Here is a 26839-nt window from a genome sequence, read left to right on the forward strand (position 1 = left end):
TGAGCTTGTAGATCTGCTATTTCTACCTTTGAAAACATTTTGCAGAATGTTTTTGAATGGTTGACACTGACAGCTATAATGACATGCTTAAAGTAGAGACATCAGGTTGAAAGTGCTTAAGTGCGTCTGTGGCTTGGTTGTCTAAATATTTATGCAATGAAATGTTTTTGAAAAGGTTTTCTGAAAAGTAACAGTTTTAGATGTGCAATTTCTTCGAGCCGACACTGATTATTTGTGTCATGGCTTCAGTCAGAGCCATGAATGTGCAGGGTAGTGATGCACAGGCCGGCTTTGGGAGCTATGGGAGCCAACCCACCCCGCAAAACAATATATTAAGCAATGACCTGCCCGCCCCGCAAAAATAAAAAGTAGCCTACCGATTGGCTTTTCAACAGGCAGCAAGTCCAGTCCATTCAATCGCGACAGAGAGAGGGGAGGGGGGACTGGGCTATTTCCCTATCAATTTACATCCCTGATGTTGTTCTGTTGAATTTAGATTTTCTGTCAATGTTTCTATCATTCTCTTAACATCGCTCTGAAAGGGATCCAAACGCTGATGGTTGGAAATTATATATTTATCATCATCATCATCATACTATAATTCAGTCAATGTCTGTGTGTGTCTGTCTGTGTGTCACTGTGACTGCCGTAGCTCCTCACTGCCTGCACCAATCACTCCCACTTTTCACACAGGTATGGACCATAATAATATGGAGGTCTTAACGAATTTCACACATTTGACAATTTGACACATTAATGATTAATAATGAATTTATGAATGAATTAAAAATGAGAAAACGCACCCAGGGCGCAGTACCCCCTGCGGCCACAAGGGGGAGGGGGTATATCTCACAACGGGTAAGGGCTAGTAGTTATAATTAATCATAGTTATTGTTATTTAGGAGACACATGATTGTCTACTTACACTGTACTACTCTATCCCTGGACTAACGGTAGGGGTTGGCACTGTTGAATAAATAACATTTATTAGCAATTTTCCGGCACAAAGGGATCATTATTTCATAATCACAATCATTTTATTGTTAGATTGAATTAGATTGTTAAAATGTTTTGTTAAAATGTTTTGTTTTGTTTTTTGTTTCCTGATCGCGTGTAATCCTTTTATCCTCAAATGTTGCTTTTTATGCCATTTTAATTGCCTTCCCCAAGTACTATAATCTAAACAAATGTTAGCTGAGCTGTCTCACACAAGATGAAATGAACAGAAATGTTAGCAGCAACTAACCCACAAACTGGCTGCCCAGACCCTCCTCCACTTAAATAGACCATTTAACAGTCAGGAAAAAAAACCCTGCAGATTATGCAGTGAATTTGAGCAGTTTTCTTTGGCACAGGGCCCTAGCGCAGCACAACTGTCATTGTCCGTTTACAACCCAAACAGTAGTATTCTTTACGGGCAAATGCACTTGCACCCATCTGTGCGGCCAGGGGCTTGTTGGTCTTAAAATGAGGTGTGGCTAGGAAAATAGCTTGTGCATTGCTATTTTAGGGGGCAGTGTAAAAAATATGAAAGGGATTAAGCTTTAACTTTGTCTAAAGTTCACAGTCTTATTTAAAGAGCACATAGTAAGATTTGAACCAGACTATATATAACTAGCTGGTTCACAATGTGTGTACACTGTGCTCGCAATCAAATATCAAATAGATCTGAATTGACAGGGTGTCACTCATCTCACTACAATACAACAGAACATCACAGAGAGAATGGAATATGGATTCTAAGAATAAGAGGTGGAGGAGAGTCAAATATCTTGAATTGCTGTTCATTTTAACTTTTATTAAATTTATTTGTGTTTTTTTAATGAATAAAAACAGCACTATAACATGAAAGTATTCGTACAAATGCATGGTAGGGAAATATGTTCATGGTAGGCACCGCAACATTTACACTTATTAGCCCACAGACCCCCATTTGAAGTATGAAGGCTCCCCAGTTTGACCACAAACTATGGACAGTCGCACAGGTACTCCCAAATGTATTTTGTGAGTCGCACAGATTGTGCGCATTTGCATCCAAAATGTGCACAATTCTGAGCTCTGGCTTGAGAAAACTCACGGCTTTTGCAAGCTGTGATGTTGTGAGCTTGTAGATTACTGTAGCTGTTTTCGCCGGAGCGCGCACTTTATGTCCCCAAAAGCATGTTTGAATTGTTTGAAATTTCCGCATTTGCGGTGCCGCCTATGGCTGAACATGTAATTGCTTTGGGCTCGCCGTTGATTAAACCACTCGCAACATGTGAATGAAATTTGGGGTGGATTGGATATTCTGTCGGTGATTTGTGTAATTTTTTTGTAAAACAGGCCCCTTTGGATGCCGATTACAGCTGAACGATACTTACTGAAAATTCTGGCTGTGGCGTTTTCATCGGATAGGTCCAGAGATCATGTGTAGCGATTTGTGAGATTTGCACAAAAGCTGTAGGTGGAAGTGCAAAAAGTGTGTTTTGAAGAAAATTCTAAATGGCGGAAAATCTATCCTGACGCAAATGGGCGTGTTGGGGAGATGAGTCATGATGACTCAAATCCAGGGAAAGTGACATTTTGATTGTACAACCTACGGTTCAAGATGTAAAGTGGGTTTTTATAGCGCCACCATGAGGCCGACTGATGTAATTATTTATTACATTCATTTTAATAATTATTATGAACTTCCCTCCAAGTGTTGTGACTGTAGCTCTGACTGTTTCTGAGAGAAAAATACTTGATGTGAGTTTTCGCATTTTCCCATGTAAGTGGATGGGTAATTGTAATGCACTAATACATTAATTATTAATCAATAATTTGTAAAATCGAAAAAAGGGTTTCGTTACGCCCTCCATATTATTACGGTCAATGCCTGTGTGAAAAGTGGGAGTGATTGGTGCAGGCAGTGACAGTGACACTCAGACACACATTCAGACATTCAGACATTTGGTTAATTATAGTATGATGATGATATTAATCATCAGGTATCATTATGGTGTGAACAGCCCTTGACATCGCCATCCGTCATGGATGTCTCTTGGACTGCTATGCATTGCCATGCAGGAGGCAGAGCTGTACAGCTGTTCCACTCCATGCTTTGACAAGTGGTTTAAATGAAGAGAATGAGCATGTGATTATTAAGTTCATATGACAAGATATCACAGATGTCTCTTGGACATAAATTAGGGCACATTACACGGCACAAGAAGGCTTGATTCTGAACAGCATGCCCAAATACACATTATGTGAGCAGCAGGGAACTTGTATTTTCCCTGTCTGTCTCCTGACATCATTATATCCCTTTTGCCATTGTGCAGCACTTCTGGTTATTCCTGAAGACAAGGACACACTCACTCACTACCTTCCCCCACGTCAATTTCACCTCCGCATTGGGTCCCTGCTGTATATCTCATCTCATCCCTCAAGCAGATCTTTTACCTTTTGCAGAAAAAGTTTTGCGTCTCCTCCAACTGTAATATAGTTACATATTACTTTATATTACTTTTCAACTGGGCACCTTCCACCCGCAAAAGACTGGGGGTGCTATAAACAGATGATTCAACACGTTTAGACAGTGTTTTTTTGCACACGCAAAGTTTACAACGGACATCAATATACTTGGCATCTTTGACAGACAAGAATGCAAAATAATACCGATACAGTTCTCTGTCATGTCTGTCTGTCTCTGTTGTTTTTTGGAAGTGAAGTGAGTGTGACTGACGGTCGCATAGACGCATACGCTATGTCATAACTGTGCGCAGGCTGTGCAGACTAACAAAAACAGATCTACAAGCTACAACGCATCTCTGTTTTTACCCGTTGATAGCTTGTAGATCTGTTCTATTTTTGCATGCCATGCAACAACCATCTATGAGTGCATAACTGAACGAATGAACAAAAAGAAATGACGAGTAACGAGCAACGAAGTGTGTTTTGGCGGTGTAAATAGTTATTAAACTTATTATATTACTATTTCTGCAGAGTAATTCGTTATACTACTTGTTAGAAGTAATACTATTACAGTAATATGTAACTAGTAACTCGTTAGTGCCCAACACTGCTCATGATTGAGAGACTTTGTGCTTTAAGTGAAGTTCATCAAGTGGAAAGGGTTAAATCCAGGCATGCAGTAATAAATTTAACTTGCATACTTCAATGTTGTCATTACTGGTTTTCCCTGGAATAACTTGTATAACTGCCATTTCAGAAACTGAATTCACATAGAAAATAGTTTCATCATCTTCCATGAAGAGCTCTCGGCTATTTTTTGTGTTGCAATGCAAACACTACAATCTACAAAGCTCTCCTGTCATTTTAGATCTGTGTCTACTAAAACGATCTATACTAAACATCAGCTGAACAGACTCCCATTTTGAAACCGGAAATGGCCTGCACATTGTACAACTCAGTTATCGCCAAAGTGAATTCCACCAAGCTCCTCTCCTCCAGTTTACACGGAAAGCAGTTCCGGCAGACAGACATAATCTTTTAATTTAGCTCTTCTCAACCAGCCAAATTAATGAGAAACCGCAGGCGAGAGCGTCGGCTTTCATTGCCCTTTACTTCCCCCATACTCTCAGTGGACAGACAGATGGGCTTGGTGGAACCTTGGCTTGGCCTTGGTGGCCCGACCCGTTTGGTGGAGGCTGTGACGGCTCCGGACAGCCGATGGCTGATTGGTTGGACAGTTGGTGCTCTTCTATTCACAGTTACTGCATGTGGCAACAGGCAAAGGCATAGAGTCCTGTTGTCATAGCGACATCAAAGACAGGATGATTGCACTGTGCACACTAGGTTTGGTGTCAATATTGTAGCAACTATACGGTCAGTCTTCTCAGCCCCACGAGGATGCTTCTCCTCCAGCTCATGATTATTCAGACCATAACACTGTTACCATGGCAGTGGACTGGCACTTTCTTTTAGGTTTCATTTTCATTGACGTACAAGACATTTCCAAAAGAGATTAGTGTTAGTTTGCAGTTTGATGACCTTGGAGAAATAAATTACTGAAAACCACAAACTAATCTTTCATGACTTGGAGATTTTTCTGTATTGGGATAGTAAAACCTTGAACTTTATTATGAAAATAAACTATATTGCTTTTTATATTGGTAATAATATTTCATAGATTCATTAATGATTAGATTGTTGTTTTTTTGTTTTTCCCAGGGACAGCCGGTTGGCCAATGTGACTTCAACATCCGCCTGTTATGCATTGAGAAGGAGATAATTTCTCCCAGAATGGAGAAGATGAAAACAGGCCAAATTGACAAAACGAAGGAACCCTTCAGTGTCCGAGCCAAGCCCTTCTTTGACATTCACGCAGCACGCAAGGTAAAATTTTACACTGTGAAGTCGTAAAGTATTAAAAAGGTATTAAATTAATTTATGTGAAAATAAGGCCTTTTATTTATGTGAAAATAAGGCCTTTTAAAGGACAACAAAAACAAAGAAAGTCATATAGACCGTTTATCTTTACTAATCTCCTGTCTGTCTCCACTTACTGTACTGTACTGCGATAAAGGCAAAAAGCCATGTTGTCACTTGTAGTGCAGGGCTACAATAATTAGGGTCATAAGCGGCGATCATCGTCCTATGCATGAGATGACGATGTCAGCTGAGGTATAGAGCGTCGCAGTCCCGTCCCCTTTCATGACGACCACAGGCCCGGAAAAGCATTTTGAACATTTCTTTAAAACATTTCTTTAAATACCATACGTGTGTGTGTGTGTGTGTGTGTGTGTGTGTGTGTGTGTGACTGTGTGTGACTGTGTGTGTGTGTGTGTGTATATGACACACTCTTTAGGGTTTAACTCCTTCTGGAGGGCCCAGACTTCCACATATTCTCTGGATATTTTCTGGTTAATTATGTTCAGTTCCCAAGGCACAGTACAAGAGTCTTGTGTCTTTTTGCTGTGAGAAGCTGCTCAGCCTCCCACCAAGACCTGCACTTCTGCCCTAACAAGGGGTCTGCTGAGGGGCAGCGCACAATTAAAGCCATCTTTTGCTCAAGACGGGATCAGTGGGAAATGTTGGCTCTTTACATTCACAGACAATCAAAGTGTGCAGAGGGGCCGGCAGTTATGGAGCCGTCATTACATCTTTCTTCAACCAGCCCCCATCACTGCTATCTTTGTGGTCTTGTTTTTGGTGCTGCGTGAACTGCAGAGAATGAGCGTCTGGGTTGCAGAGTGTGAGTGTCTGGGTTACTTCTGCTCAAAACCCTGTACTGTCTTCACTTCTGAAGGCCTTTATGAAAAATCCCCCGTTGTCCGTTTTGGGGGGTTGTTGATGAAGAAATTCTAGAAATGAAGTCATTGGAACTTTGACTGGATCCTCACTGCCTCATTGTTCCATGCAGTGGCCATCTGCTTCGCATACAGCCATATCTCTGTTGTAGGGGACTTGAAAAGGACGGAACTGGAATCTACTTCATTAATTCATAGCAGCAGAACTCTCCACTCTGTGGCATTGCTTATTGGCCAGACATTCCTTTAAATGATATTTGAAGGAGCCGCAGGAGTTGTGTGATGGCTTTTGTCTGTTGCTAGGCTGCTGTTTAGTGTCTCTGCCGCTTGAGCATGCATGGCACATTCAGACGGGCCCAAAGGGGGGACCATTATTCTTTTGTCTTTCAAATTCTTATCTACTGGCAAAATTACCTTGTGTAATTAAGGCCCGGCCCTATCTGGACCCTCATCAAACCCTGTAAACTCAAGACACTGCCCCACTGCCACCCTTAGATCTCCATATATGGAGCTGACCTGTTCTAACATTCCATATGTTGATCTGACCTCATCAAACCCTGTACACTCAAGACACGCTCCATATATGGCCAGACCTCATCAAACCCTGTACACTCAAGACACTTCCCCCGCTGCCACCCTTGGATCTCCATATATGGAGCTGACCTGTTATGACATTCCATTATGTTGATCTGACCTCATCAAACCCTGTACACTCAAGACACGCTCCATTTATGGCCAGTACAGAATTCATTACATATGTTGATCTGACCCCCCATGCCAAAGCGCCAGCAGTCTGCCGGGGCGAGGTCGCTTCTCGTCCTCTGGGCTTCTTACTGGTATATTGAGATTATATATTTGGGGAATTTTCCAGTGTACTGTGGTGTGACGGACTAGATGTATGCAGTGCGGAAGATAATTTATGAGTAAAAAATTCTGGTTGCATAACAATATCTGGCACTCATAGCATTTCAGTAGTTCAAGGAGACTTTTTCCCCTACATGCCCACGGCATGATTAGGTACGCTATGCACATGCAAGAGCTATACTGCACTTCTATGTATGCTATATAATATCATAACGCCGGTAAAGAGAGGAAATCCATCTCCCTAAAATGTCATCATTTTTGATGTTGTAGTACTAGTATATCATTGCTGGCTATGAAGCTGGGTTCTTGGCATTATGCTAGCTACAGTAGACTGTACATCCTAAAATGTGAGTGTAAAATGTATGGTATAAAATGGCCCAAATGTAACCAAATGGACCCCCAAATGGATCCATTTGGTTACATTTATACACTCTCACATCTCAGGATTTTAAAGTGTGCTTATCTACAGCTGTTCTTGTGACTTGTATTGTGTGGTCAGTCTGGAGCACTGTATGAAAAGCAGGCAGCAGATAAGCTTTGTGAATGTTGTTCATTAGCCCTTGAATTACATGTGCGCTTTCATTCAGAGCGTGTAGATAATGGGCCCACTCCAGCGGCTGCACAAAGACGTTGAATATTGTCTAATTTGAAGTGGGAAACAAACAATGTTCCAGAAGTATGCCTAATTCATTTGTTGCATGCCTCGGCAGCGTAATTTTGATTGAGGTGGAGAAAACCATACTCTCTTTTTATTCAGTGATTAGTGTTTTGGAGAGAAGTTCAGGTATTTGTAAGCGGTACAGCCTTTGAATGGACACGCTGGCAAAATTGTCTGTTTGAAGCCAGTTGCAGTTTTACCTCTGCTGTGAATAATATACGCTTGGGTACTTTTAGTGTGATGCTGACCAAGCTTGTGCTGTTCGCTGTACAGCATGTGCTGGAACGGAGACCAATTTTCTCATCTCCCAGCATTAGGTGGATCAAAAAGCTTATTTTGCATGTTGCTTTTTAACCCATTCTGACCTGAGATCAGATTTTAACAATGTCTTCCATATCCTGACAGTTTTCTGATTTTTCAGAATGAGCTTGTAGATCTGCTATTTTTCAAAAGCTAAAGCATAACGTAATGCTAATACAAAAAGGGGTTCCCGCCCAAAATGGGTTAAGAGTAAGGATTTCCAGCTATTGTTGTTTTGTGAATCAAACGGTAATCTTTATTTCTGTATCAATATGCAAGGACTTGCCATAGACAAATGTGGTGAAAAAGTCAAATGAATCCTTCACAAGTTTTCCCCCTTAGGTACGGCGATGATAATTTATGCAAATTTCCAAAGCAACTCCTCCAACCTATCATACATATTCATTTGGTGCTAGAAAAGGCTATAGTCGATTAGGTGCAAGGAGGGCTAACCTCATCCTTTGCTCCGGATCATAAATAGTTTTCTAAAGGGCAATGTTGTTCTCCCATCCAGTGAGGTAGATTTGTAGTCCTTACCTGTAACTCTGAAATGGATGCTTGGTAAATGAGTTTACCAAGGAGCCATATCTTGTGATATATTTTAGTGTGTGTGTGTGTGTGTGTGTGTGTGTGTGTGTGTGTGTGTGTGTGTGTGTGTGTGTGTGTGTGTGTGTGTGTGTGTGTGTGTGTGTGTGAGAGAGATATTCAGTGGTGTTGTGAGATTTACTTTTATGTTTTTTCTTGCATGCTGCAAGGACTGGTTAAGCAGACCTAATTGGATTTGTGGCACTGTAGCATGTTCAAGAGGCTGTTAATTCCCACTTTCACACATGAATTAAATCTCCAATTGCTGACGTTACATTTACTGGCACATTGCAATATACCGTATGTCAGGTAAAGTTTTATTATAGTCCAATATAACTCGTCATGTCCCAAAGGGCTGCAACAATAATGAAAACCTAGCTCTGGTCCATAGCTCGCTCTAATGACATTGCATTAGAGCAGAGGTTTTCAACCGGTGGTCCGTGGCCCACTGGTGGTCCTTGAAGGTATTGCATGTGGTCCCTGACCATTAACTCAGTAATGTAGGAAATTGAAGATTTGTTTTTATCGACCACTAGTTGCTGCACTAAATGCCCTGATGATGTATGATGACACATCAATGTTGTCAGCATGGGAAGTCTATCAATAACTTCCACAGAAAAGGGAATTAGAATTTCAAAGTAAAGTGCAGGCCTACCACGCATTGACTGGTTGAGTCACCATTATTAGGAAATGTGCCCATATAACTATGCAATCGCATGTGTCTGTTGTATGAGTTTATGGAAGGTTACGAGAAAGGCAACCGTGGGAAAGGTATAGATCAGTGGTTCTCAATCTTTTTGGAGCTCCGGACCATTAGAATGTCAGTTAAATAATGACTGTTAAGGGCTTGATTTAATTCACGTCAAATTAAATGAAGCCCCTAACAGTCAATATTTCAGCTTTTTCCCCCCACACCACGCCCATATCCCCCCCACCCAACACAAGTGGTCCCCAGGTTGATTCTTAGTCCCTGGTTCACCCCTGCCCACATTGACAGGCTGGAGTGGCTTAGGGTCGACAACAAGGTACAGCATCTTGCGACGCGTTGAGCAGAACAGATCGGCTTGCGTTCGGTAAACAACACCGTCATATGCAAAACAAGTTAACAGGCGCGAACAGAAAACAGCATGTTTTCTGCTTTGTGCAAAGAAGATCCTCCTGGCTTGATTCGGATCAAACTACCGGTATGTGTGTGAAAGAGCCTTCTGAACAATGGGAATGATCAAGTCAAAACAACGCAATGCTCTCAGTGACAAGCACCATGCATGCGCACGACTGTCTGCACACAGCAGAACCTCCATGAAGCCCTTATAAGAGCTAGACCTCCTGAGTGGTGAAAATTCAGACTCAAGTGTCACATTAAGTAAGAAATCTCTCCCGCTGTCTCTCTCTCCATCCCTCCCTCTCTCTCCTTCTTTCTCCCCCCCTCCCTCTCTCGCTCTCTCCCTTCCCATCTCTCTCTCTCTCTCCCCCCTCCATGTATAGTTGTGGCGTTTACTGTTTACCGTCCCCAATGTATGTTGTCTCTCTCATGCCTCCTCTTTAACAGATGTCGCCCAAATCAAACCTGATTTAGCTGATTTATAAAGCTATTCGTTTTTCGCCGTAATTGGTAAAGTGTGACTGAATGTCACTGGAAACCAAAAAAGTAGGAAAGTAGTTTGTTTCCAAAAGTGTAATTTATAGGTATGTTATTATTTGTACCAGTCCATGAGACTGTGATATTTTCAGTAGTATTGGTCTACTAATATTTGTTTTATTTGCAACAGTAATCTGTTCATGTTCTCATCACATTTTGTAAATAAAAGCCTCTTTTTGTAACTTAATTTCATTATTAATCATTACATGTCATGACATGATTTGGCCTTTCCTAGATGGAAATGTAGGCCGTTTTCTTTGTGTTTCCTCAATTTATAGACTACTACTAGGCCTACTATAGTGTGTAAAAAAATCCAATATATGACCAACATTATTTGGGCTTGCGGCGCTTGGACATTTGGTATTTAGCTGAGTGGCCCCTGAGCCATCTTAAGTTGAGTAGCCCTGTCCTAGTGCATCTTCAATGATATCAAACGAGAGAAGAATATTCTGAGTTTTATATTTTTATATATTTTTCAAATGTTCGCGCGACCATTTAGAGTAGATGATGGCATTAAAAGTATCTGGTTGCGTAGAGACGAGGCAGCCAATCAGAACTACAGAACTACTCGTCAGTATGACTACTAGGGTGTCGGTCTGGTCGTGTAAGTTTCATGGGCATTGTATAACCAGCAGCTTTACAAGCAGCTGTTAAAAATGTGATAGACACCTTTCATGAACACATTTGTGAAGAAAGCTAGTGAATGATTTTTTTTATTTTTTTTATTTTTGCAAATTTCCCACACATTTCGCTAACTTTCTCTAATTATTTGCCTTAATATCCAAAAGCGATTGGTCAAACATCAGAAGCAATTACGTAGGCTTAAATTGAGTTAGTTCCAGCTAACCTTCTAGATTCTAGAACAGTGCAGACTGATTACTTAATCAGAGGGTTTGAGATTAAGGCTTAGTTTAGATATTAAATATGCAATAAGCCACAAGAATTGGAAGGTCCTGCAGTTAGAAATGCTGAGGTGAAATTGCCTTCAGGTTCACTGAAGCATGTGTTTGCTATTGATGTGCACCAGAGCTCTTATTTTCCTTGCCTGTGTGCTATGAATCGGAGTCCCCGGGCCATTTACCTCCCGCTCAAGGAAGCCACCTCGCTGCTGCCGACTCCTCACAAAGAAATTATCTCAAGTCATGTGTGTTATCTGTTGTCACATTTGATATGGACTCCTATCTTTAACCATTTGGTATCCTTTGAAGGGAAACGCACGCACGCACACACACACACGCCTGTCTTGTTTCGACTTTTTCCTTATCTGGAGCCATGTGTAATTTCTTATGGAGATGGTGGAGTTACCCTGTGTGGGCCGGTACAAAACATTTGCTGTCAGAGGGGATTCTCAGTGACCGGCTAACGGCATGTCTCATTAGCCGCACATCGAGCACCATATACTGTAGGTCTGCAGACTGCTCACTGGCTCACTGACCCTCACAGCTCACTGGCCTCCAGCAGTTAAAGAACATGTGATGGAAGTGCAAGAAACAAGTTGTCTTTTCATCTAGTATTCTTATAAAATTATTTTTATTTTTATTGGTAACCATTTCTTTTGTTATGCCAATTAATTCCTCCCCACACACATGTCTGTGTTGTCACTGCTGTGACATCCTACTGCACTCTCTGCCGACAGGTTCTGCCCCAGCACCTATCCAATATGACCAATATCACCCTCCCCGCCTGGCTTTCCTCCCCTGAACGATTTGAACCCTCAACCTCCGTGGTGGTGGGCAGGGTCTTTACCACTGCACCTAGTGCTCCTATCTAGGTTTATTGGCTAAACTTAAACACAAATCCTAGATACTTGGTTGACTGGGATCCCCAGTTCTCTGTACTTGGCCCCCTCCTTTTATCACTTAGTCTACAGTAGACCAAATCTCTTCGTCATAAATGGCAATGTACAAGCTCACTGCATTTGCAACACATCACTCTGTGAGCTAGAATGTAGATGGACAATTTTTGCTGAATGTTTGCCTATCAGTATTATGACATGCACAGGATATGGCAATAAGGTTCATGCGGTTTAATTGAGCTTTGATATACATCTCCGAGTTTCAATATAGGTCCACAAACACCCTTCAGCTGTAATTGCACATTTATATGCAGACACCCTCGTTTACATTTTTTTGGTGTTTTATATTGAAGCATGTAATGACCACTGTGCTTGCTGTGAAGTAAAAATGTCTAAATATTCTCTCTCCTCTCCTCTCCTCTCCTCTCCTCTCCCACTCACTCACTCACTCTCACACACACACACACACACACACACACACACACACACACAAAGATGCCAGACTGACAGGAAACTAATAGAACACTACAAAACAATACAGTTTACCTTGCCCCAGGAACATTTATACAACTCTGCCTCTGTGTTAGGTGCTGAAAAGAAAAGGCATTCAGGTTTTGAATTTGTCTTGGACATAAAACCAATAACAGCCTTTCTTAGCACTTTACCCTGTACTGTAGTGGGCGATGAGGATCATGTATTTCTTTTCCATAGCTTTTTTCTGCCTTTATTGATAGTAAAGTATAGATTTGACAGGAAACGGGGAAAGAGTGGGTAGTGACACGCAGCAAAAGTCGTGCTTAGGATTTGAACTCACTGTCACGCTGCATCGCTGCTGTTTATATTCTTTTTGAGTGGTGCAGCTGCAGCAATGTCAGCCCCTATGTCTGTTGTCTAGCAACAGGTGACAAAGTGGTGCTGTTGAGCTTCACACTGTGTACAGCTGCATGATGGGAAGCTGAGTTTTTAGCAGTCATTTTGTGATTTCGGGTGTGACAGTACAGTACAGTAGAGGGACCCCCATACGGTATCTTTGTCATTTTTCCTTGCCAGAACCGGCCCTGCCCCCTGGGCTGTTCCTGGGCATCTGGATGTTCCGGGGACCCCCCAGGGAGCCCCACACGGAGTTGCACCACTCCGTTCACACTATTTTTACTAAATATTTGGTATCATTTTTTTTAGGTACCTTCTCTAGTTCAGAGTTATTAGGGGATTTTTGAGGAACAATTTAACTTCCCACAGCCCATGGTTACACCCTGCTTTGTTTCTGAAATACCCCGCCATAAAGGATTCATCGGAGCATCCCACTTGTCTTGGTTACACACCCATTCTCCAGGGGTGGGTTCAAGGACCAGATGCTTCTCATCACCTTGCATCCTCTCCATTGCTACCACCCACTCTCAGAATGAAAACACGCTTCCTATTGTTTGAGAGCTGGTTTTAAAGAGCACATCTATAGTCTCCTTGGCTGTTGGGGGGGGGGGGTGTAGTTGTTGCTGAGATTGTTGTTTTCTTTCTTTTTTCTCAATGCATGAATTCCAATAGAAGTTGACATAAAACTGGGGACTAGGTTGGTGGAGGGTGTGTAGAGCCCAGGATCACATTAGATGATTGACACAGGGGTGAAAAATGGGTTGAAAAACATCACCTGTTCTGCACAGTAAAGGCAAAAGCATCTGTAGCGAATTTAAGCACTTGGTATTCTTCACTAAACAAATAGTTGATCTACAAGCTCACAATGTCATGCTTTGTTGTGAGCTTGTAGATCTGCTTTTTGTGGACATGTTTGGAATATTGCGTTTAGTCCAAATATAGAGATGCCAGGTACTTAATAGTAGTAAGTATAATGTCTTGTTTTCAGGCTCAAAGGTGGTGTGTAATGTTTTATTATATTTATTTACAATGTCAGCCAGGGATGAAAATACTGTAAAAGTTTAAACAGCAAGACCTGAGCAGCATATGTGCACATATGCTTTTGATAGTGAGGACCTTGAGTTTTGTTTTCAACCTCGAGATGCTCCTTAGAATTCAGAGCTAAATCTGGTTGGTGCTGGTGGTAAATAACTCCCAAGGGGTCACTCTTAGGGGTCAAACTCTAAAACGGCATCCTTTTATTACCTTTTCTGATTTTAAAGCTCATGTTATAGTATTGTCTTTTTTTTGTGCCCGTTTGTATTTTAAATGCTGCAATGCAGCATTTTGGCCAGGTTTTACTTGAAATGTGATAATTGAATCAAGTGACCTGGTCTCATAAAATAGTCCTCAATTGTATCAGCTGGGCTGTAAGGGGGTCAGGATTGTTCTTAAGTGGCCATTTATTGTCACAAGGCCAGCCAGAGGTTGTCTGGGTATGGAGTTTGTACATGGCTATGTTTCCCCCCCTCTCTTAATGGCACAGGGGTTGGAGGTTATTGAATCTCATAAATCACAGGCTGTGTCACACATCTGTGGATGTTGTTTTTGTTATTAACATTAAGCCTCAAGCCAAGGTGTTTTTGTGTCAGGCTTTTATTCTATCCTTTGATTTCATATGATATGAATCAAGTTGTTAGTATTTCTGATCCATTTTAGTTGAGGAAAGGAAAACGAATGACAACAAGCTGCATGGTGGTTGACAACTGGGGTTGAGATGTGATCATCTGGTGAAACATTGACCATTGAGCCCATGAAAGACGGATTGGGTGGGAGATTGTCATTTTGAAGTTAGTCAGCTACCACAGGATTCATCACTGTGTCACTATGTGAAATGAGCCCTAGCGAGAAACAGTGGAGAAGCAAATGGCCTGGCTTCCATCACTTTGACACTTAACTCTCCCCTCTGGGAGAGAGAGGCACTGCTGCTCACCCTGTTAGTGGTTGGTTCGCCTCCCCGAGTTCATCGGGTAGTCGTCCCCTTGTTTTGTCTTTCTGCCCCCTTGTCTTGTCTCTGCCCCCAAGTCTCGAATGAGAGCCTGATCTCTTAATGGGACCGTATTGTTCACCCCCTGCCCCCGCCTGCCTCCCCTACGCCTACAGTGCCAGACCTTGTGTTTCCGTCCTAAAGAGGTTTACCACGGAAGCGGGTCACGGCCTTCCTCTGCAGTAGCACTCTTGGGAATGTCCTCCCCGGGGGATGATGTGTAGTGCATTGAAGCCCTCCGTTTCCGCTGGCTCTTTATCCAGGATTCACTGTTTCAACCCAAAGCGGTGGGTTGGCCCTGCTTAGGTGAGAGAAGTGAAACGGTATCTCCCGCCTACTTGCTGTGGCCACATAAAGGCAGCATTTATTTTTAGTGTCAGCATGTGACTCATTCATCATTCCAGAGAACACTTTGATGCTACTCTATGGAATGTTATTATTCTAGAATAAGTACGCTTTGAATCCTATCCATATTTCATATGAAAGTTGACTTAGTTGTTTGTTCTGTAACATGGTGTAAATAGAACGGGTATTTGCATCTGGACCTAGAGTTAGGCCATGTGAATATAAAACCTCACAAATCACTAACTCGGCTACCTCATTTAAATTGGATTTTTAACACACATGGCTGGATGATATACATCACAGTACACTATCCATAGATTAGAAAAACATGCTTCTATTAAATAGAATGTTTTTTAAAGGATAAAGGCTAGAGTAAAATATTTTGTAGGTTATGAAAAGTACAAAACCAGAAAATGCATTTCTCCTACATTGCCAAAACAAATAGAGCTAATATCCGCGAGTCAACTCCATTGTTAAAAAAAAGAGCCAGAGCCATACTATTACCGTACTATACCGTATTACCCTTTTTTCCCTCTTGCAGCTATATCTCTTTCTCAAAGTGGGATCTGGGGAAACCCAGGGGTCCTTGTGGTGTTCCAGGGGGTCCCCAGCAAATTGAGAAACAGTTTAGATGCTGTATTCAACCTTATCTTCAAATAATTTATCCCCACTAATGCTCATTTTGATCGCATAATTCTGCCTACTCACTCTGTGTCTCAGAGGTGGACTGTGGACAGTTCAGAAACCTGCCTACCATTAATGACATCATCAATAGGGATTCTACAGCCGTTCTCATACTGTAAAGTTGGCATACAGAAATAATGCCATTATATTTGCATTAATTTAATTTAGGTAATTTGTCATATTTATTTTCATTTTTTATTTAACCTTTATTGACATTGAGAGAATTTGAGACAGAAATCTACCTTATGCAACTTCAAAGCCTAAAAGCCAAACAGAAATGTAAATTTTATTCATATACATATGAATATAGTATATATAGTGTTCAAGGACAAAAAAAACACATTTTATACATGTCATGGGCGCTCGGAGTGCGTCCACTAAGGAAAGTAGGCTTTCTAATAACACAAGCCGCCCTTTGTATTGGTGAGTAGCAAAAACGTTCTTTATATTTTCTCTACAGGAGAGGCTGGTCTGCATTCCATGCGAGCGCAGGAAGAGAAGAGTAACAGCTCTAATGAAGGCATTAGAGCTTTGGACCAGAACTATAGGATACATTGCGCACCATCTCCCTAGCATGGCTAAGATGTATTCATGCATTGAAAATGTGGTATCCCCTATCGCCCACCCTATGAATAATAGATGTACATGAAGGTATTTAACAGGGTTAGTTGATACACTGTTGGTGATTAGGGTTGAAGTGCTTTGGGTGTCTTGATGGTTAAGCCTGTACGGACAATTTGTTAACTTCCCGGACTAGGACCCATGATGAATGTCATCCCCAGTTTTGCCTGTCTCTCTACAACATCCTGTCTCAGTAAATCAATGTACATAAATCGGCTTTGAAAATAATGCAACTCTGTGGCTGGGATGCTAGACTTTCAAACAAAGTTGATCAAATATCCCAATGCCAACATAAAAGTGTTACAAAAAGGAAAGAGAGAGTCTTGCAAAGTAACCAGAGCAATGCATTGTCACCACCAGGCCGAAGGCGTGGCCGATACTGTTTAGCACCCTGTCTGTCCGTCTGGCTGATCAAGATGGATCTGTCAGATTTTTCATATTCTATTCTGATTGGCTAAGATTGGCATCTAAAGTCTGCATGAGTGGCTTGTAATTTTCAAAAAAATCATACAAATTGCTACACATTATCTCTGGAGACATGTGGTAAACATCGTATCATATCAGTGTTTTTATATTCTTTACAGATTAGCTATAATTGTTGGCTAAAAAGTTTGTAGGAGGAGCCTATTTTACGAAGGGAAAAAAAACACCCAGAAATCATTTTCCAATGTTTTGCTTGTCAGGTTGATACATAAAAACATAATTTTATCACTGTCTGTACACTTAATATTTCTCCTAGTATAATCATAGTATCTGATGATCATGTTTTAGGGGGGGAAAAATCACGGCATCTTTAATTTTGGTTAGGCCCCCCAGCCTGGTGGAGATATTACATTATATGCAGTATGTGCTCCACTGAGTTCACCTTTCTAGTTTCTGTACAGCTCTGTGCAGCACAGGGCTCGTTCTCACTAATGATGAGTTTTCCATCATCTCCTCCTGCATGTGAACGTATCTGTGAATGTGTCGGTTAATGTGTGATGGCTCCTTATCTCCTCTCTGCTGGTTTCCATTCTGACTGTACATCACACTGAACACTCATGTTTTCAAAGGGTGGGTGCTGGGTAGGATGTCCGAACCTGAGGGAAATGACACACTTTGATGAGAGACAGTTTTATTCCCCCCGATGATTTGAATGTAAATGGTTTCTGTCACATTAGCCATGAGAAGAGATTCATTGTGCTGTGAAGAGAATATTGTTGTTCTGGCTATGTCACACCTATCTGTGAAGAGAATATTGTTGTTCTGGCTGGCTATGTCACGCCTATCTGTGTTGCTTTTTCCCTTGTTGGGCAGGCTACTGTATGATACCTGATCTTTCGTCTAGTGCACAAATGCATTAGGTCTTATTGTACTTTATTGACCATGTCCATATCCTGCCTATATTTTCCGTCTGCACGGACATATAGCATAGATCAGTTATCACTTGAAAGAGATGAGGTCGATCGGAGGAGTACAGAAAGTCTTATTTTCTTAACAACTAAAATTGCTTATGGACTTTAGCACTGAGAATTATTATTATTATTATGCTTGATAAGAATAATGGATTGCTTAATGTATTTTCACTTGATATTTCAGTATAGTTTTAACTGTTTTGCCAACAATTGCAGCTTTTTCCCCCAGTATTCGCAAGAATTGGACAATATTCTACAATATTCTACATATTTTGTTACATTTTGAGTTCATACAGTATCCTGAAGGCAGATTCAGATTTTTGTAGATGTTTGATCCTTATTGTTTAGGCTCTATTCAATACTACAGACAACATACTGTATAATGTTGATGAGTTTAGCCTCTTAAACCAAATAATATTTTGTTATTGGATAATGGATAAGATTTTGTCCACTATTCCATGCTCCCGCCTTGTGCATCTTTCATAGATGGGTGTGAATTAGGTGAAACATTAGTTTAAGATTTGATTTGCAATCAGTTACACTGATATAATAGTGTAGTATGGGTGTTTACAACACAGTAAATGCTTATAACACGGCCATAATAAATAAATAAGCTCCTCTGTTGAAGTAGTTGAAAATGTCCTTGATTTTGATGCTTTTGAATACATAAGCAAGGCAACCATGTCTCTGACCCTGTGCTGTTTTGTTTTCTTAAAGACATTTTTATAAATGATGCATGGAAGTGTTTGTGAAGACTTTTTGCAGGTATCAAAGAAGATAGTTGAGCGCTTGACTAAGTCTGGCAAGTTTTGGTGCTTTGTCTCATCCTCGTCTAAACAAAGGCCTCAGGATGATGGTACCTCTGCCACTGAATAAATTCCACAGCCAGCTTGACATCAGCTCTTCTTTGTAGCTCTGATAACATGCAACAGCTGTTGTTGGGGTGACAATGACAATGAAGCAGATGAAACCCACTCTTTTACAGTCATCAGGAGCCTAATGACTCATGCGCTATTCTAGTCTTTACTCTGGCATGTCAAATGATAAGCGCTGGTGTCTGAGCCATGCTCTAGCAATCTAGGTTAAGACCGTGTGGATGGATTTATTGAATGTTGATGGTCGATACTCAACCTGGCTTTAGAGTGTCATAGCGTTGCTCTTTGACATGATATAATAGTTGTCATTACATGTGTTTCCACTCCAATGCCAGTTTGACCTTGTATATATTTCTAATCATCTTGTATGACCTCCCATTGTCTTTTTCAGCTCCTGGATGGGAACTTCACATCGCAGGTCAGCCACGAGGTCGACGGGCTAATCTTCCAGCCATGTGGGGTAAGCTTCAGCATCTGTTATATTCCAAAACAAAATGCTTATTGCAACACGTCATATGTCTGCACTTTTTCTTTATCCGTCTTGTTTTGTTTGACATTGACCCTCCCACGACATCACTTGCTTCCATTTGGTTCCATTTGAGTTATGAACCCATAAAGGTCCATTCAGTTCCCAACTATCAATAATTTGGCTGGTGACCCCTGGGGTCTCGTACCTCATGTTGACCACCAGTGCCCTAAGTATGATATCTTATGTTAAGGGCTCTGTTGAGCTCATGCTGATGAGATTGGTGTTAGAGTGGTCCCGCATGGCATTCTTTCATCTGCAATATTAATGCTGAGCCCTTGTTCTCCTCCTTTGTGGGACTCAAGTGCACTTAGGTTAATACACAATATTCTATGAATCAGTGGAGCCTGATGCAATGGTGTACTGGATATATTTTTATGTATATAAAATCCTCCAGCACATCATTGCTGCTGGACAGGAAGCTGTCTAGATGCCTGCTAAAACTGTAGCCAGGGAGCACACCTACGTAAATGCTGGCTGGGAACAGTGTGACAGACGTGTTTGCGCAGAGCACAGAATTATATTTTCCCAAGTACCACACTCGCTTTGTGGCTAAAATAAATGTCAGCACATACAGTATAGTGTTTACAGTTCCATCAGTATCCTGTGTTTTACTGTACTGGAGAACAGTAAAAGTAAGAGTGTATGAAAGTGAAAATGTACTTTCAACACTCTTGAGCATTCTTCCGGGTGCTTCACAGTTCAAACGCCAGTGAGCAACTTCCATTGAAATTATCACTAGGTGCGGGGCAGTTCGCTCTCTAGTTTATACATAACTCTTTGTCTCCACCAGACCAATTCTCCACCTCAGAAACACAGAAATTATACAGAATAATACAAAGTACAAACAATGAAAAATAGTGTTGGATAATCTCTATTTGTTCATGTTATGTCTCATTTCCTTCCTTCCATTTCTAGCAGCTTTGTGAATTTCTACTTTAGGCTATTAAGGGATAAGTATTGACATTTAGAAACTTGCAGTAGTTTGCTGTTTTTCTTCATTGGAAAGAAGCATTTGTGCCTCTTTTAGATAAGGAAGGCTAACACTTAAAGCTCTATTTTAGTTGGAAGTCCCTAAATTACTATTTGGGCATTTAGCATTGGGCAGCGTGTTCCCCTGAAAAAGTTGCTATTTTGGCCTAAAACACCTCCGCTACCTGTTGGTGTTGGTGTTGGGGTTACACAGCAGCATAATGATACAGTTTTGAGTCTCATTGAGCCGACATAAATTGATACATCAAGTTTCTCAGTAAGGCATGAAAAGTGTATACTCTCCACACTACAGAATAACTCACTTGCACTGCTCCACCTTGGTTTCTTCAATAATATACGCATGCAATCATTATAGACAACCTGCAGTTTATACATTCTTGTTTTCTTAAATTGAACCCTCAAGGGGGTGAACATGAGTGACATTTCCTCCCTAGCATGTTCGCTTGAGCATATAGTACTGTATACGGTGCTGCCTATACAGATCCTCATCAGACAGTTAGTTGGTCAGTTGTCACATGTCCTCCAGATACTTAGCTTTACTGCAAATGGACACCTGATCAGATAAATATAAGGAAGGAAAGGAGAGGTGTTTATCCCCTTTCGTCCTGCAGATCATTACTACGCTCTTTTTGGCAACACACCTCTAAGCACGAATAACGGTGTCGGCATAATGGATAGCAGGTAATGCTGCACCACTATACCATTTAATACAATCCCCGCCGAGAAACTTAACCTACGTTAATTGATTAGTCTCTGCAAGCGCCAATTCACGTACGTTACATTAATTCAGTTGTATAAATGTTTTGATCCGATCTAGTCGAAAGGCTACTCATTAGCTTCGGTTGGCTATCTGTTGTTAGCCATAACACTAGACTTGATTTGCGCGTGCACCTGCATGCTTTCAGTAGCTTATATCTCCAATTCCCTGTCCCAGGTGGCATTTCTGGTCAAAACAACGCTTATTACATGGAGCATAGCAGTCGCTGTAATGGCACCGGTCTGTACCTCTCACCAGATAGTGAGAGATCAACACCTAATCCGACAACACACACCATTGAGTCAACATCCGGTTCTGGTCGCGGTGTTTTGGATCTTCAAAATAAGGGTTAAACGGAGGGATATCCTGGCATATAGTAATCATTCTTTCATTAATCCTGGCAAGCTGCCCTACCTGTAATTGGCAGGCAGCGGCTGACTTGCAGGCAGCGCCGCGGGTAAGGCCACTGACAAAAATTGAGCCCTTAATGCTAAAAATAAGTAACCTGAAGGCTCAAAGTCAAAACTTTTCCCTCAATATTATAAGTGTAAGTAAAGAAAGAACAGTTTCACCATTTATTTTTTTCTGGTTACCAGGGGGCATTGTTATATTCCCTTCCCTTGTATTCTGTTGATATTGATTATTTTGAGTCATATCTGGGGTCTAGCTGAAAATCACAGGGTAGGTGAACAGACTCCATCAACACAAATAAAGCCTGACCAGGAGATGGCTAGGATGATCAATATCAGCTGTGTGCTTTGGGAGCATTGTGGGACTCGGATAGGGATTATACAGGACATGACCATCAAACAAGTTGTCAGCCTGTTTGCCAATACATAGTGTCTGTAGGCTATTGTATGTATTGGTTATTTGATAAAAAGAGATTGCTGCTATCTATCTAACTGTGTTTAGCTGTTGCCATTTTCAGATTTCATAAATGGCCCATCTATACAAGCCCAGGTAATGAAAGTATTGCACTTTCACACTCACGTCAAGCTGGACACTTATTGTGTATTACTGTTATTATAAAAAATGTTGGGTCGAGGTAAAACATTCTAGTAAGACAAATCATGAAGGGGGGAAAAATAAATGGTGTGAGAAATAATATTTAAACAATCTACTGATAAAGTATCATCTGTCATCATACATATCTCCATCATACATATCTCCAAAGACAAGTGTCTCTATTAAGAATGATGTGAGGAATGTTTTTGCATATGACAGGATTGTCTTGTGATGTATGGGCTCAACAGATTGAAGACACACTCAATTGCTTCCAGCACCAAGTCAGGCTTGGCGTTAATCCTTGGTTGTTGGAAAGCAGAAGGCAACTATCTACTCAGTGAACTGAAACACACTGCCTGCTTGTGTCTCTCTCCCACTACTGGACACAATTTTTTTTATTGTATATATATTTTTGCCCCACTGAAGGATGGCAATGTCAGTCAGTCCGTCCGTCCACCACTGTGGTCTCAAACAAGATATCTCAGAAACATGGTCTGAATTACCGTGGATTTAAAAAATAAATCCTAACCCACAAATTAAAGCCCATTTACTGCCCAGAAAAGGGCAGTAGTCTCTTCTCCTCTTCTCTCACTCTCTTTTTTTTTACATTATTATTCTTTATTTGAATACACTGTTCTGAGAGGTAGGCAAGGGCACACTGCAAATTTGACAAAAATAAATGAAGATTTGAATCAACAATAGAGCCTACAAATAAGGTAGTATTTACATTTACACACTTCTACTCATTAAATGCCAGAGTTTCAAACATCGCCTATTGCAGCCTGTTCCAGAATTTGAGGGTTTTTTACTAACCTTCCACGACCCACAGAATATTTTGCTCCACAACGAGCTGCTTTCATCGACGGGAGATTTTTTTTTTTTAAAGAAAACTTGTCACTGCGACACTCCGTTCTTTAGTTGTTGGCAGTTGAATATAGCCTGTTTTCGCCAAAAACAAAGAAAGCCAGAATTGTTTCTTTTTTATAAAACCTCTGACTTTAGATCGGACATGGTTGTGTTTCCGGGTGCACACCGTGCACACTTCTTTAGGAGTCCTACAGTATCTGTGCGTTTAGATTGACATGCTTCAAAAGACAGAAGCATGTCAAAAGATTGACATGCTTCTGTCTGTCTGTCACTGTGACTGCCGTAGCTCCTCACTGCCTACACCAATCGCTCCCACTTTTCACACAGGCATTGACCATAATAATATGGAGGTCTTAACGATGCGCTTTTTCCAGTTTAACAAATTGTAAATTAATTATGAATTTATTAGTGAATAAAAAATGCGAAAACGCAAATATCTCACAACGGGTAAGGGCTAGTAAATTAAATTAATCGTATTAAATTGATCCATTGGGATCAAGGTCAGCCTGTTCTATTTTGTTTTGTTTGTTTTTCAATCCCAATCTTATGTTTCAGTTAACTTTTGATTGAACTAACCTATTTTGAAGATTTGATCCAGATAACAGCTTTGATTTCCTGATATGGTTGGAGTGATCCCCAATCCTGATTCTTGGTTTTGAACTAACAACCCAAAATCTGATCAGATAAGGATTACTGGCGTTTTGAACTTGTGTGCCCTGGATGTCCCCTAGCCTTTGCATTAGCTCCACCATTTCGCCAAAATGTGCACTTGCACACAAGATATCTCAAGATCTAACGCGCCTAATGCCACTGCTGAGTGCATTCATGCTTTCCAGAAGATGGCCCCTACTGATTTTGGTGAATCAATGGATTTTGCCCTTGTGCCACCTTTATAGGCAGATTGCCATAAAGCTTGAATAGCAAGGATAAAACCTACTAATATTTTTGGCAAACTCTGGTCTTTTTTCTAGCACCTGTAGCTGAGCATTTAAACTCACTCTTGTTTTTTCGTTTTTCTGTTTGGGATTTGCAAAGTCCTTATCATGGAAGCAAGACTACTGTATGGGTAGAGCCATTGGGGAGTAGAAGTTCTGGTTATGAATGTCTGCAGGTTTACAGTCTACAGCTGCGACGACACCAGTAGAGTGGCTTTGGCTGTCCAAGATGATCTCTCCTAGATAGATCAATTAACTGATGAGTCAATATTGCTTAATCCATGCTACAATATCAATATATGATATGTTTTTTGCTTGGCTGTTGCCTCCCCTGTATGACTACAACATTACAACTGATAGATTTCATCTCGGATTTTTATTCTGGCTATTCCCACAGTTACCTACTCATACTGTGGAGTGTGAGTGTGCTAAATAAATCAGAATTTCTGTTTTATCTTTTAAGGACTACACTGAATCTTTTACATGACCTGACTGTAGAAAAGGCTCTGTGTTTAGATACAAGGAATTGACATGGGTTGCTGTGTCGACACAGCTGAGCTGAGGGTCAGGTTGCCCTCTGTGGCTCATTTCAGTTGGATCGATCAAATATCTCATGAATAATCAGAGAAGGGGAAGGCTTTGGGTGCACATAATTAGAATTATGTGGAGACCTGTGCAGCTGGCTGTCTAGGTTGAGCAGACACTGGCAGGGAATTTCAACAAATGGTCTTTTAATATGGGACTGTGAGGAGGAGATATGGCAGCCATACAGTACATTAGAAAAATATTGTTGGTCACTGTCTGTACTTTAAACTCTTTATGGATTTCTCACTTTTGAATTTGACTGAATTCCCTGCACTGTACCCTTAGCCTGTTGTCAAAGGCAGCCATGATAGATCATCAGCAACAAATCAGTTCACCAGTTTAACACTATGGGCCGGAACGGCGCTTGTGCTCATACAGTATCTGGAGCGTACGGATATTTATGATCATCCCCACGTTACGTGTGGAATTCATCATTTGAACTTGGCCGTGACATTGGTGGACGTTGGTTGTACATTCCGCTCATTTCCAAGTCAGCTCGGAGGGTGCCATACCAGTGACCAAGGCATGCGTATATGTATTTAGTCTTTTGTTTTAGTCTTCATTCTGAATCAATAGTCCCCAAACCTCATATAAAATATGTAGGCTAAAAATATAAGATGTAGGCTGTGCCCAACATTGGTCAACACAAAAGAATATAGCCTATATAGCCGATGTATTGCACAGCTTGCGCTAGTAGGCCTATGCATACTCTCTTGTTCACATGACACACTAATTTTATATAACAAATAGAAGTCCACATTATTGAATGGCATTGGCCGTGCTTGTTGGCTTGTACAACAGATTTTCTGTACATAATTATTAATAATAATAAACTAATAGTGCTACAGCCCTTAATTACAACCATGAATTGACTTGTTTCAATGGGAATATATATTTAATGATCCAAATGTTAAAGATGGTTGCTGCTGGATCAAGTTTTCTTTATTCATACACATTGCGCTTTGTACCTTATTTTGAATCAGTCAATTAAACCCTGCAATTACTTGTACTGTGAAAATAACAGTTAGTCTCTCCCTCAGTTTGTTCTTGTTCTTCAGCTGCTCAATTCATTGCCCAAGACAGTGGGAAATTTATTGCGAAGCAGTGAGCACTTACTATGAGACCTAGCAGATCATGTCTGTCTGTCCCGCTATCCAAATATGGAGTGTGTTGCATCAGCAATCACTCAGCTCCATATATGGGCACAAAAGGGGCCAGGTCCACTCAGCTCCATATATGGGCACAAAAGGGGCCAGGTCCACTCAGCTCCATATATGGGCACAAAAGGGGCCAGGTCCACATATACAGTAACAGCGGGACAGACACATAGACAGACAGACAGACAGACAGACAGACATGATCTGCAGGGTCTCAGCTGCGTTCGCTTCCTGCGTTTGCGTGTCTTACTGGTATTCAATGCCACATCTTTACAAGGAAATTAATTGAACGGATCGGGATCAGAGATTTGTGGATGAATGCATGGTCTACATTCAAGGTCTGTTTTGCACTTCTGTAATTCAGGCTTTGTTTTGCATGTTCATGCAACAACATTCAACAGTAATGGGAAAAGGACAGAAGGGCACTTTCAATTGAATAGAATCTTGAGTCGAAGGACACCTATTGAATGTGGAGTCTGATTAGGTAATAATAATAATGTCTAAAGCCTGTTGATTCCAAGGGCAACTGATGGCCAGTGACACACACTATCTGAGTATTTTAATGATCTTTAGCAAATCCTGCCTAGGAGTGCAATAAGTAATTTAATTGGTTATAGAAAATAATACATTTTAATAAAATAAAACTTTCTTGAGTAGTGAGCTAGCTTGTAGATCGGCTATTGTTGGTGCAACATTGTACGACAAAGTTTAAAATTCCATAATGGGATTATGGTAATGCAGTTAGTGTAAATCAGACTACCGGTAATCAATATCTATCTATAAATGCACCATGTCTCTGTCTGTCTGTCTGTCTGTCTGTCTGTCTGTCTGTCTGTCTGTCTGTCTGTCTGTATGTATGTACGTACGTACGGCTGTAACTCGAGAACCGTTTGCCCCACCGACTTCAAATTCGACACACACGTTCCACACCCCCGTATCCCGAACCGCCACCGTTTCCCGAACCGCCACAAAAGGCCTCTGCCACTCCATATTTGGGCATGGCTGACACAGAAATCCATATATTGGAATATAGGGACACAGAGAGACAGATGCATGAATCTCCATATTATGGTCATAAAAGGGACACAGACACAGACACGTGTACAGCGGGTATTGCATAGTCGT

The 26839-nt window shown here is 41.1% G+C and overlaps 1 protein-coding gene across 2 annotated transcripts in view; it reads left to right on the forward strand.

Annotated features, from left to right (window-relative positions):
• LOC308334489 (mRNA-capping enzyme-like) overlaps positions 1–26839 on the forward strand; it is a 95597-nt gene that overhangs the window by 41311 nt on the left and 27447 nt on the right. For both annotated transcript variants that reach the window (XM_080791281.1, XM_080791282.1), the window contains 2 exons: positions 5155–5319; positions 19281–19349. In XM_080791281.1, the coding sequence (XP_080647407.1) occupies positions 5155–5319; positions 19281–19349 (234 nt within the window). The remainder of the gene's footprint in view (positions 1–5154; positions 5320–19280; positions 19350–26839) is intronic.

The sequence above is a fragment of the Protomyctophum bolini genome (genome assembly GCF_963924005.1).
Source record: "Protomyctophum bolini genome assembly, chromosome: 19".
Classification (NCBI taxonomy): domain Eukaryota; kingdom Metazoa; phylum Chordata; class Actinopteri; order Myctophiformes; family Myctophidae; genus Protomyctophum; species Protomyctophum bolini.